This window comes from Arvicola amphibius, chromosome 14, assembly GCF_903992535.2.
Source record: "Arvicola amphibius chromosome 14, mArvAmp1.2, whole genome shotgun sequence".
Lineage (NCBI taxonomy): Eukaryota > Metazoa > Chordata > Mammalia > Rodentia > Cricetidae > Arvicola > Arvicola amphibius.
Window position 1 is genome coordinate 40,734,739 of NC_052060.1, and position 13,176 is coordinate 40,747,914.

General features: G+C 44.3%; 1 protein-coding gene across 2 annotated transcripts in view; it reads left to right on the top strand.

Moving 5' to 3' along the window:
• Window positions 1-13,176, top strand: part of Ppa2 (inorganic pyrophosphatase 2) — a 64,615-nt gene that overhangs the window by 23,342 nt on the left and 28,097 nt on the right. For both annotated transcript variants that reach the window (XM_038311242.2, XM_038311243.2), the window contains 2 exons: window positions 5,386-5,472; window positions 12,822-12,948. In XM_038311242.2, the coding sequence (XP_038167170.1) occupies window positions 5,386-5,472; window positions 12,822-12,948 (214 nt within the window). The remainder of the gene's footprint in view (window positions 1-5,385; window positions 5,473-12,821; window positions 12,949-13,176) is intronic.

Genomic DNA, 13,176 nt, shown 5'->3' on the forward strand with positions numbered 1-13,176 from the left:
CAGCCTGGTCTACAATAGGGAATTGTAGGACAGCCATCTCTACAACAAAGCCTGGTAATGTTCCCATACAAGAACCTTTCGGTGGTTTCATATTGGTAAGAGAGTAAAGTCTGAAGTTCTCAGCCCACCCCTTGCCCTCCGCGATCCTAAGACTCATTGGAAGCCCCCTTCTCCTCCCCCTTCCACCTGCAGGTTGTCCAGTGTTCTGATCTCTGCCCCTCCACTTTCCCCTGCAGGTTGCCCAGTGTTCTGATCTCTGCCCCCTATCCTTCCCCCTGCAGGTTGCCCAGTGTTCTGGTCTCTGTCCTTCCCCCTGCTTCCCTCTTCCCCCTGCAGGTTGCCCAGTGTTCTGATCTCTGTACCCCCTTCCTTCCTCCCCCCTGCAGGTTGCCCAGTGTTTTGATCTCTGGCCTCCCCAGTGCCTCTTCACTCAGCAGTAGGTGGTGATGGGTGAGGGCAGTATCTCTCCCTTGTCTGTGCTACAACATGGCAGACAGCAGACAGTGGCTCGTTCTCCCGCTCTCCCGCCTTCAGGGCTGGCTCATCCACACCCCTGCCCACAGGGACAGCTCTACTGTTTTGCCCAGGTGAGGTGTAGGGTCCGCTCTCCTGAGTGCGGCACAGCTGGTGAAGGGAAGGCCAGTTCTCCCTAGGGCTACAGCCAGTGAGGGGCAGAGCCAACTCTGCAGCCCTATCCTCGCCGTCTTCAATGGTAACTGGAGCCACGGACACCAACCCGGACTGCGACTGCAGTAGGGTCTTGGCCCTTGGCAGCAACCCAGGACCTGACGACACCACACTGTGGCTGCAGGTTCAGTCTGCTTTTATATAGAACCCGGGCCTGCTAGCCCAGGGATGGCACAACTCACCATGGGCTGGGTCCACCAACCTCCATTCATCAGTGATTGAGAAAATGCCTGACAGCTGCATCTCACGGAGGCATCTCCTCAACCGCGGCTCCTTCCTCTCAGCCGGTCCAGCTCCTGTGGACATGAAGTTTATTTGCTCACCAATGTTTTATCTTGATCAAGCAGGAAATTTGTTGAGAACAGTTACCAAGCCAACTGCTTGGAAGGACATTTAAGCAGCAGAACGCTAAGTAGAAGTCATATTGATGAGTCATTGAAGAGTCACAAGCTCATCAGTACGACATCATCGTCTCAGACCTTTAGCGTCTGTGTTCTCCCACACAGGGCTTTCCTCTGACTTTGACTCTGACTTGAATGAAAATCATCTTTCCACTTAACATTTATGTTTGCCCACGTTTAACAGGGTCATCCCAGCAATCCCTTTCTCTGAGAGCATATTTAGAACACTAGCCTAAATAATATTAAGGAATTAGTCTCACTTTACAATTCAGCCTTCAGTCTGAACACAATATTGGCATGCTTATTATTTTAAACTTCATTACAAATTTGAGTCATTGGCCACAAGCATTAGATAGTGTTATTTGTTAGGTTTAGAGCCTGAGAAGAGGCCTGTTTATTCATCTGTATGGTCTTAGCTCCTACCTGGAAAGGCTACTGTAAGAAAGGAGGTGGTCTAGGGTAGGCTCTGTAGTTAGTTCTCAGTACTGCTAGCTCATCAGTGTGGCTGTTGCCACTGAGGTAGCTGCTGAGGATAAAGGCGGCAGACTGTCAGACAGTTTGATCTGTTTTGATGCAGATTGGGATGAGTAGCTCTCACTCCCTCTAATTTGGAATTAAGAACCCTAGATGATCAGCAAGAATTTGTCAACACCCGCCCCTGTGGACAGCTGTTTCTTCTCATTTTCAGTGATTTTCCAGGAGACCCAAGGGTGGTGATTACAAGCATATTGGTTGATATAGATTGTAAGGTAATGATCTCCAATTCCTGTACAAAGCAGGATTTGTTTTAGGCCATGTCAATATTTATTCTGATTTCATATTTGTAGGTTTATAATCATTTCTTGATAGGTTGTTTGTAGCTTTCTGTTATCCTTTTCTTGGTTTCTTTTTATTTTTAGATTATCTACTGGATCAGGCAGTGGTTCTCAACTTACAGGTCGCAACCCCTTTGAGGGCCAAACAACCCTTTCACAGGGGTCACCTAAGGCCGTCAGAAAACACAGATATTAACATTATGATTCATTACAATAGCAATATTAAGTTATGAAGTAGCAACAAAGCTAGTTTTATGGTTGGGGATCCCCATAGCATGAGGAACTGCATTAAAGGGTCACAGCATTAGGAGGGTTGAGAACCACTGCACTAGAGAGACATTTATGAGTCAATTGTGAGTTATATACTCATCCTGCTTTATTAAATATTCTTCAATTAGTCATATTAGAAGTTATAACAATTTACACTCTTACAAGCATTATCTAGGGTTCCAGGTGGCCTGTAGCCTGTCTACTATTTTGGGTAATCAGATCTCTAAATTCTTAGAGAAATTGTGTTGGAATGTACTTTTAATTTGTGGTTCTCAAATAAAATAACTTTTATTAAATGTATAAATCATCTGTATTTATTTTTTCCTCAAATTATCTGTTTGTGTATTTAGCCCATTTGTCCCATTTGCCTTTTTTCTTAGTTGAGTTTGAATGTTCTCTTCTTGAGCCTTTTTCACTGGTCTGAGCTTTTTCTTTTCTCTGCCCTGTTATTCACCTAAATTTCCACTAGAGGGCATTCTCAAATTTTTACATAGTTGAAGGTTTCCTCGCCTGTTGAAATTACACTGTATTTTCTAGTTAAAAGTGACATTAAAACTTTGGAATACAACTGAAGATTGAAGAGGTGAAATGCTAAAGGCACAAATAGGGAAGGAACCAGTCCGTGTTTGGGTTTTTTTCCCCCCCTGGCACAGAACATCATGAAGAAGAAGAAATGGCCTGAAGTCACAGTCTTGAACAGCTTAAGACTATTTCATTATATTTTTAATTCCTCAGCATTAGAAACTAACTTGCTAGATAACATTGGAAATGAGGGTGAATTCAGTCAGAAAGATTCACCGAAGGGCTGGAGAGATGGCCCAGTGATTAGGAGCACTGTTGCTCTTGCAGAGGACCCAGGTTCTCTTCCCAGTCCACACAAAGGTTCCCAGTCATCTGTAACTCCAGCTCTAAGGGATCCAGTGCCCTCTTCTGGCCGCCACAGTCACCAGGCACAAGTGTGGTGCACAAATATATGTGCATGCGAACATTCATACACATTAACAAATAAGTCTAAAAAAATAGGAAAAAATTCTCCAGAGCCATATTGCGTGCATGTTATGAGAAGACGCTTTTGCCTCAATATAAGGGACAAGGGCTGTAGAGATGGCTCGGCTGATATAGGCTCAGCTCACAACCAAAATGGCAATATAAGGAAAGAGTTTCTTAAAATTAATGTTGCTCAGTGTGGGCTAAGTTATCCCGTGAGTACGCGCTTCCTAGTCACTGGTAGTGTGCATGGAGAATGTGAATAAACACAAGACATCAGGACTAGGGCTGGGATGTATCCAAGCATTATCTTATTTGTGGCATTCCTTATATAGTTGAAGGAACTGAGGTCTGGATGCTCAGTCAAAGTTGTTGTGGCTGAGGCAGGACTGGTATGTAGCTGTCTTCTTTCGGCCAGTGTGACTTCTGGTTCAACTGCATGGAAGTGGGACTCATGCCTTAGGGAAGAGGAAACTCATGGGTATTTCCAACTTTATGGTCTAGATTGTGGGTTTTAGTTTGGTCCCATGTTGGTTCCCCCACACATTGAGACAAATGTTCCTCCATTTATTAGCAGCTCTCTCTTGGTTATGGAGCCTGCCTTATTCATGGCTGCTCTTGGCCCACAGTGGATCTCAGTATTCAGTCTTGTGAGTGGATGCCAGTGCCTGGTAGTCAGTATAGGAGAGGAGGGGCATTGATGGGAGGACCGGGAGAGAACGGAGATGCTGCAGGATTGCATGAACGTGCAATGTGCAGAAATGCACAGCCATTCTGAGAGTAAGGAACAGCGTGGCAAGAGGAGAACTAGGAAGCAGAATTTGCTGTGGCCGCTGAAATGCGAGCATCTTAAGTTCTGGCTCACATTATGGAGTCGAACCCTGCCTCTGCTACTTAGAAACTTGGTGAGCTTTGACACTGTAGACCCTTTCAGTTGATTTGTACAATCGGGTGAATAATGATGTACTCCTTACAAGCTGTGTGTGTATGTGAGCATGTGTGTGTGTCTGTGCATGTGTCTGTGCATGTGCATGTGTGCACATGTGTGTGTGTGTGAGAATGTGCGTGTGTGTGTTAGAAAGTATCTGTCACCTATGGCTAGTGTATAATAAGGTTAACAATTGTAATGGTTTTTATTCTTGTTTTTTAATAGTTTTAGTATTAGGGCAAACTTGCTGGACCAGATTTTTTGTTGTTTTTTTTTTTTTGTTTATTTTAAAATAAGGATGGAACAATAGATGTATTGTGATTAAGACTAGAAGTCTTAAGTTCTTCTGGGGTTGCCTATAAATCAGTATGTATTTTTAGTTACTGACACAACATTGAGAAAGTAAACTCGGATAATGTAAACGCCAGGATAAGAGCGGTGGCTGAATCTTGAGTTGGCAGTTTCTCATCCCTTCTAATGTCAGTTTAAGACAAACCATTGTAGTCAGTTTCTGTAACTTGATTCAGAGTCAAGCAGTTAAGAAGCTCCTGGAGGGAGGCAATGCCTGGGAGAGATTTTTAAATTGATGGCAAATTCCAATTACATTATTCATCGCCAAAACTGTAACATATATTTTGTAGCCAGTGGGTTATCATCTTCCCAGTAGAAGGAAGGGTTGAATTATTTGTGTGATTTTTGTCAAGATCCTGAAATTTAGTGACAAAGGCAGAGAAGATTTTTAAGGGTGGGAAACGAGACAAAAAAATGGGTTTTTCTTCATTGGCGTAAATCATACCTTGTCCTTTGTTTCTGGGGGGAGAGCTCTTTCTAGCAGTGGAGACATTTAACCAATAGGAAGTTCATTTCAGACAGGAAAAGCTAGGCCTAGAGGCTGACACCGTGTCCGATGGAGCAGCGAGTGACTGGAGCCACAGACGAGACAGTTGGTAGAGAGAGAAACAGTGAAACTCTGAGATTTGTGAATGTGAATTCAGCCGCTGACTAAGCTTGGAGGATGAATATTCTAGAAACACCGCCCACTTTCAGATGTGAGGACAGACAAATTAGACAGAAGGAGGAAGTGCTGTAAATCTCTCTTAATTATTACAGTGCTTGTGGGTGTACCGTGTGCTGCTGTGTTAGCCCAGAGCCTGCGTGACTTTGGGTAATTTTTCCTTTGAATCATGGCTAGCTATAAAACTTCATGATCATGGGGAAAGATTAGCATGTACCGCAGAGAGTGTTAACCTACATTTCTGCTTCAGTTTTTGATTTTGTTTTTGTTTTGTTTTTTCAGACCTGGGAAGATCCGTGTCAGAAGGATAAGAACACAGACTTCTATGGAGATAACGACCCTGTTGACATTTGTGAAATAGGCTCCAAGGTTTGTTCCGTAGACTGCGCGAATCCTCACACGTATTCTGGCTTATTCACATTTTACAATCTCATTTTGGCCTCCAGTTCTTCCACTCTTCAGAGTCAGAGCGTATCCATCCCTCTGATATTCAGACTTTTCAGAGATCCTTACTTTGTCCTAAGTCTGGGCTTGAGGAGCCATGGCAGGTGGAGTCCAGCCACTGCCTGGTTCTGATTTTCGTACACAGTACAGCTGCACTCGTGTGTGCCTTGTGTGCGGCTGCTTTTACCTCACAGCAGCAGAGCTGAGGCCTTGTAACAGGGACCGCAAGGCCTAAAATATTTGCCACCTGACCCTTTATTGGAGGTTTGCCAAGCCCTGTCTTTAAATTCCTTGCCATTGTCTAGACAAAAACTTCAGTACTAATGGGAACCACCTGCTGGGGCGGAGAAGTGGCTTCGGTGGTAAGATGCATGGCCTAGAGAGTGTGATCATCTGAGTTTGGATCCCCAGAACCCGGGGAAGGGAAGCCTAGCACAGTGACACACACCTGTAATGCCAGTTCTGGGGAGGCAAAGACAAGCAGATGCCTGGACCTTGCTGGCCAGCTAGCTGGGCCTGTTCAGTGAAGCTCAGGCAGCTGGAAGACCCTGTCCCAAATAAGAAGAGATTATCCTCTGACCACAAACACGGATGCCTGCCCTCGCACGTGTGTATACAGGTGTGCACACACTTGAAATCAAGAGACAGAAAACCCTCCTTCTTTTTCTTCTCATATCTGCTTCCAGGCTGCCAAGCCCTGTGGAGGGAGATAAAGTTCTCGAGCCTGCGGGCTGGTACTGCTCAGTAACTCCCTTCTGTTCCTGTTTCTACTACACTCCCTACTAGCTTGTTGTTCCCTGCTGTTCCTATCTAGAGCTTTTTATTTTCCCAGAAAAGCCTGCAGTCTCTGAGGTAAATCTCTCGTAGACCTCAGCAGGGGCGAGCTCCCTCATCATTGCCCCAGAACCATATAAGAGGTCTGTGCCACCCCCACAACTGCTCTAGAGGTCACACCTCCTACCTGTGAGGGGCACTTTCTTCGTCTTTCTCTTTAGTTGTTCTCTGTCATTTTTGAGGGCTTACGGCAGGCACCCTCTCCGACCCTCTGCACACAGCACCCATCTCCGTCCCCTGCTCCCGTCCTCTTCACTCCATTGTGAGGTTGCTTCTTCCCCTGCACCATCATTGCAGTCAACCTGCCATCATGGGGTTCCCGAGGCTGCAGCAGAGGCCTTTGCGTTTCCTTCAGTACCTGTCATTCCCTCTTCCTCGTCTGAGGCACAGTCAATTACATCACGCCCAGCAGTCTGGCTCTCACCCCATGGTTTCATTTGTTAGCGCTTTTCCTCCTGCCTGCTCCTTAGTCCCCGGGAGCAGGAGGAAGAGCCCTTGTCAGTTCCTGTGCTCCCGTGCTCTCCCAGTGAGCCAGTCCCAGGAGTCTCTAGTTTTCTTCTTAAAATTGACATCAGCTCACGCCCTTGCTTTCAGCTCCTGTATCTGTACTCAGAGATCTCTCGGGCCTCTCACGTTTGTGTACCAAGCTATATTCACTTTTTCCTTTTTGCTAATTCTCAGCTCTCAGTATTTTCCGGGCGGGGTGGGAGGGGGTTATGGGCGAGGAGAGCAACAGAAAGTGCACAGGGCCATACTCTGCCACTGGGAGCAGAGGGGTCATCTCGACTGCTTGCTTCTCGTCACCTGTTAATGATGCAATATTGATTTTGTGTCCAAAAGAGCTTTCAAAACTAATTTATTTTCCCTTCTTGCTGCCAGTAGCTTCATCTAGTTCACCATTAATGTCTCGCTTGGCGTATCCCTTCCACTAACCAGTCTCCTCGCTGAGTTGCCATCCCTGCCAACTCTGTAGCCACGCTCCCTTTGGGACCTGACTTCCACCTCCTCTCCTGGCTAGTCGTTGTGTTCCTCTGACATAGTTGAAATCAGACCTTAGAAACTTACATTAGCATCTTCAGGTAATAGTTATCTCTATTTATTTTTTATCTATTTATGGTTTTCTCTTCTCATTTTTAATATTCATCATCATCCGGATTTCCCCTCTTCGTCCCCTCTTAATATTTCTTGTCATTTATTGCTTTTTCCCTTCCTGAATTTTTACTTTCTTTCCCCTTTCTGTCTTCAGCATTGCCCCTCCCCCACAGTGTCATTTCTTTCTCTCCCCCTCTTGTCCTTTTGCCCCTCATCCTTCCTCGTTTTGGGAGGCGGTAAATCCTTACTCTACCTCACAATTCTGATTTTTTTACTCAGATTTGTTAGAATTCGTGTGTATGATGTTGTTATACATGTCTTCAACAGAAATATGAACAAATTATAACTTTCTTCAAATTTAAGCTATAATTTTCCGAACTTATTTTTTTTTTTAAATTTCCTCTAAGAGGGATTAAATGATGTCTGTAAGATTAAATAGGCTGCAAGAAAAAAAAAGGAATAAAATATCTGAATGAATACCTGCTGTGCTTAGATTCCATGCTAGGCTCTTTGGTTTCCTGCCCATATCTCATTTCATAAGTGAAGATGGCTAAGTTAAGTGACTTCCCATTGCTGGGAAGATTATGTGTTTAAACAGCTCTCTTATTCTTGGAGTGTATCTTAGAGAGTAGCCAGTTCATATTTAGTGCAAAATATTCAGTCAGTTTAAACCTGATATAAGGAAGAAGCTTAAACAAAGGCATCTTCTTTTGACCCATGTAACGTGTCATTGAACATGTAATTAGTGAGGCTGTGGCTGGAAGAAATGTCAGCGACATTTGTGGCTGATAAACGTCGTGACACAGTCACACTCATTGTAAGCAAGGATAACTAAGAAAACTCCATAATATAGAGGGTTCCAATTTACGGAATTATTTTTAATGTGTAATTGTTGAAGAGCATATTAACTAATTATTGTTATATTTTGCTAGTTTGTTCTAAAATTTGCAGTATTGTAGGCCTGACTGCTGTTTAAACTCTAAGCAGAAAATCCACCTAGGCTTGACATGGACTCTTCTCGGTTCATGAAAACTTATCATTTAAGCCTTTAAGTTGCAATAACTTACTACACAACAGTAGAAAGCCCAATTGACAAGTTAATATGCTTTAAACACCATACTCCCCATTATTTTCTGTTGTTACCTGGGCATGGTTGAAGTTTGCCTCCCTCAGAACTGAGTCAGCACAGCTACGTGTATAGGCCCCTCTTACATACGCTTATTCCAGTCGCCTGAGAATTGAGCTCTTGGTAGGGATAGGTTAACAAGTCCATGTAGATCCCAGAGAGGCAAATACTCTCTACAGAAGACCTCTTGGTCTGGAGCTCATAGATGTATTTTTCCTTGACTCTTCAACAGTATGAAGAACTAATAAATCATCTTCACTTTACGATTGAGAAACTAAAACCTAAAGCATTGCCTAACATTATCTCTCACGATTGTGGATGACAAAGTCAACCCAACATTTATGACTGACCATTTATGACCTGCCTTTTGAAATGTCCCCACAACAGCTAGGAAGGCCTCTGTCTGGTAGTCCCTGAAACTTGGGGACAAAAAATTCTCAAACTCTGGCTTGAGAAACTCAACCTGGTTTACGTACTGAGTTGTGTTGTTCCCACGGACGTGGTCACATCTCCTGCGTTCAGTCATTTCCTTGGAAGGGCAGAGTGGCAGTCCTGCTGGGAAAGTAGAAGTCCTCAGACAGCTAAAGCAACTGATTCCTTTAGCCAGCATGAGCTGTGGCAGAGCGTTCTGAGTGAGAAGTAAATACAGTCACCTTTGAGCAAAGGTGTGTGTGATTAGTGACCTCAAGTCAGTTGTAAGAGAAGCAGCGGTGGAAGTCTTTGAACACACATAGCTCATGGGTGAAGCAAAGAAACAACGTCTGTAAGTTGCTCCTAGGCTGAGGGCCACAGACAGTGTTCAACATTTGTGAGTTTCTTAAGGGATTGTGTATTATTCATTTAGTGTTTATGAGAAGACTACACGTCCAGTCAGCAGAAATTTGTTGAATTGCTTTAACCTGGAGTATAGCAGCTTCATCAGGATTTTACCATTTGTTCCTAAGCATCCTTTACAGTTTGGGGTTTGAGATTTCCTCTCTGTTTTGAAGGTATTGCTGCCAAGCAATGGTTTGCAATAAGACTCCCTCTCTGTGTTTTTCTGAGATCAAAAGCTGTTTCATCTGATGAAACTTGACAGTCGGCTGAACTTGCTTCTTGCTAGCCTCAAAGTCTACAGAATAGACTCACTGGTTGTTATATTGTTGGGAAATACGGTTTATGAGTAAGAAAACAAAATAGTTGAGAATGGAAGTCCTCGAGAACTTGTCTGCTGCCCACTTCTGCAGCACGGCTCATGTGTGAGATGGCTAAATCTTCGTTAGCGCGATATGCCTCGGGAACATGCCCGCCCTCTTCCATGGAGATGCTAGTAAACCAAAAATGTCTCCTGACATCCAGTGTCTTCTAGAGGTTAGAAGTGCATTGCTTGAGACCCACTCAATCCGTGTGCTTGTGAGTTACCTAACACAACTGCACAGTAACTTCAAACTCAAGCTCTTTTTTGAAGCCCTTACAATTCCTTTGGTCTTGTGGACCGTGTCTTCCTGAAGTCTTGTCCTCAAGGCTTTGTACTCTAGATGCTGTGATCGCTTCTCCTGACAGGGTCCTAGATCGTTCTGCCTGTTTCTGTTCTTCAGGTCTTCTCTACCCACCTCCTCTTTAGAATGGTGGACCGCCACCAGTGGGCACTACAGGACCTGGCCTGTGTTGGCCTTACCCACCAGCTGCAGTCTTTCTGTGAAGTGCTTCAGGTTTGAAAGCAAGCACGCTCAGAGTTGTAACTATCACCACCCTCTCTCAGAAGTATCTATACATCTTCCTTTCAGACTTGGGGATTGAGAACTTAAGAAACAACAGTCTAGACCTGAGGATAAATACCTGAAATACTTGGAAATTTGCAGCTAGGGAAAACTCGTGGTGGGGGTGGGGCGGTAAGAGGCAACATCCAGTTGGCAGGTGAACTGTAGAAGGGAGCATAAGATTGCTCTTGTATCTCCTTCACAGACTGGGATACTTTTAGCCCTATAGGCTTCTGAAAAGAGCATCATTGCTGACCAAACAGGGCAAGGTCAGATCATCGAGGCCTCCAGTTAATCCCTTGTCTCCCTTTGCCTAGCCCTAGGACCAAGAGCCTCTGGGCATCCCAAAGCTTTCCACGGGCTTGGTGGGCTTGGTTGGGAATCTGACGTTAGAGTGGAAGAAACTCAAGTGTTGTGACTGAAGATGGGCTGCTTCTTATAAAAAAGGAGGCAAAATCGAGCTTTTGGTATTTCCTTTTTCCTTAAGAATAGCAAGAATGGTAGATTCATGCTCTTTGTTGAATTAGAGCATTGTATGAAGTAACTTCACATACCACTTAAATCCTTGTCTTTTGGTTAGACTTAAGGGACAAGCTTTTATTTGTTTTCTTACCAGTTTTTTTTTTAAATCCTCCCTAATGTTTTTATCTACTATGAATGAGAAGGCGGAAATAAATTATAACTCCTTTAGGAACCCAAAACTTCTTGTTGACGATTGGGGAAAATTATAGGTGGAAAACTACAAGGCCTCTCCCATTGTCTCCCTTTTGCCTGCCATGACTGGAGATTGTCAGAGCAGCCTCAAATCTTGACATGTGACTCTGGAGGCTGTTTCTGGCTTCCACAGGGTTCTGCCTCCAGGGCTGGTGTTTGTGAAGACTGACGCACATCTGCATCCATCCCATCCCTGTGCGTCCGCGTCCATCCCATCCCTGTCCTGTACAATTGCAGGTTGGGCCATGCTGTCAAAATGGTTGAGATGTGAGATGAGATCCGCTGTCTGGTTTTGTTTTTCTATCCTCACCTGCACTAAGTGTCCCAAACAAGGTAGTGAATCTTTGCATACAGAGATTATCCTCTCCCCTACCCCCGCCCCACCCACTTTCATCCTTTCCTTCACTGTGCTACACAGTAGCAGGTTTTAATAGATAATAGATAAGCCAGAGGAGACCCTAATGTGATTGTGTCTCTCTCGAGAACCAGGCTCCAGTGCCATTCCTACAGTCACATACCAATCTGCCATGTGATAATCACTTCACGTCCACTTAGATCAAGATTTGCCATTTTGCACATGTTTTGAATGAATTTACTTGATTTTATGATTTAACATCATTTTCTCTAAAACACTTTGGGGGCACATAAATGACTTTGTTTTGCATACCTAATTTTCTAAATGTAAAGCTGCATTTTGGACCAAGAGGCAATTTGTTTTCTGAAACGTGTTTAGGGTGTAAGCTTACAGGGGAATTCGTTAGCCTACCAGACCTATGACAATAAAAGAATGTAGAAAAATTTGAGGTGCTGGCAACCCAAGGCACTGAAATCACTTTCCCAAGCAGTGGAACATTGGTGTCAACTTCTGATATAGCGTGTGTACGTACCTGTGTGTAGATGTGTGTGTACAAGGGAGAGGGCATTGCATATATGGAACATGATGTGGGGGCCAGAGGTCAGCCTCTGGTGTCATTCCTCCTCGGGTGCCATCTCCTGTTTTTGGAGACAGTTTCTCGTGGACCTCAGGCTCTTGCTGACTCGGGTTGGAAGTTATCATAAACTTCCTCCTGAGCATCGTACAGAACCTGCTTTGTCTCCGTAGCATTGACACCTGTTTCTCTGTCACTCGCTGTCTCTTGACAGTCCTTAGCCTTAAGAACGTAATATCGGATGGGGCTGCTCTGAAGTAACCTTTCCTTGAGGACACTGCAGTAAACTCTTATCTCCAGTCAATGACGCAGTGACCGCAGCTGCCTCGACGTCCCTGGTGGCGGTGGTGGTTTTTCTTCTTCCTTTTAAACCGTGTTTTATTTGTTTTTTTTGGTGTGTGTGTGTGTGTGTGTGTGTGTGTGTGTGCGCGCGCGCGTGCTCATGCACATGTGCTCCTGCCATGAACAGATGTGGAAGTCTGGGACACCTGCTGGCCTTCTCTTCTGTGACCACTGCTCTCTGGGCAGAAAGCCCAACCCTCCTGCTTGGGTAACTTCCCTCTTGAGTCATGGTCCTATACTGTTGTTTAATATAAGGCTTTTGTGTTTGTTTATTTTGGTTATTTAACCACCAATCCTTTAAATGGGTGGAAGTAGAAATCTTCTCATCCCTAGTAGATAGAGATTCTCATTTTTAGGAAAGAGACTGCAGGGCAGGCTCTCTGACCATTTTCACATGGTTTATAGTTACTAACACTGTTACATTTCCGTCATGTGAGTGTGGTTTTATGGTTAAACCCTCCTAAGCCTTGCAAATGACCGCGCCTTTTCTCTGTGAAGGTTTTTTCCCGTGGAGATGTGATCCAGGTGAAGATCCTTGGGGCTTTGGCACTTATCGATCAGGGTGTCACAGATTGGAAAATCATTACTATCAATGTGAATGATCCTGACGCCGAAAAATTTCATGGTAAGTCTGGATCTTTCCAGAAAACAGAATTAACTCAAGGTGTCATTGGAATTCTTAGAGCTGAAAAGGTAAACAATGTAAAACACAATTTGTTTACTTAGGTGTTAAGCAACATTGTAAAACTCTTTATCTATAGACCACAAAGGTCAGTTTACTATATTTTTGTGTGAACTGCCCAAAGCTCCTGAGCAAGAGGCGGAGCCTCAAGTGCTCCTTTCAGTGTTCAGG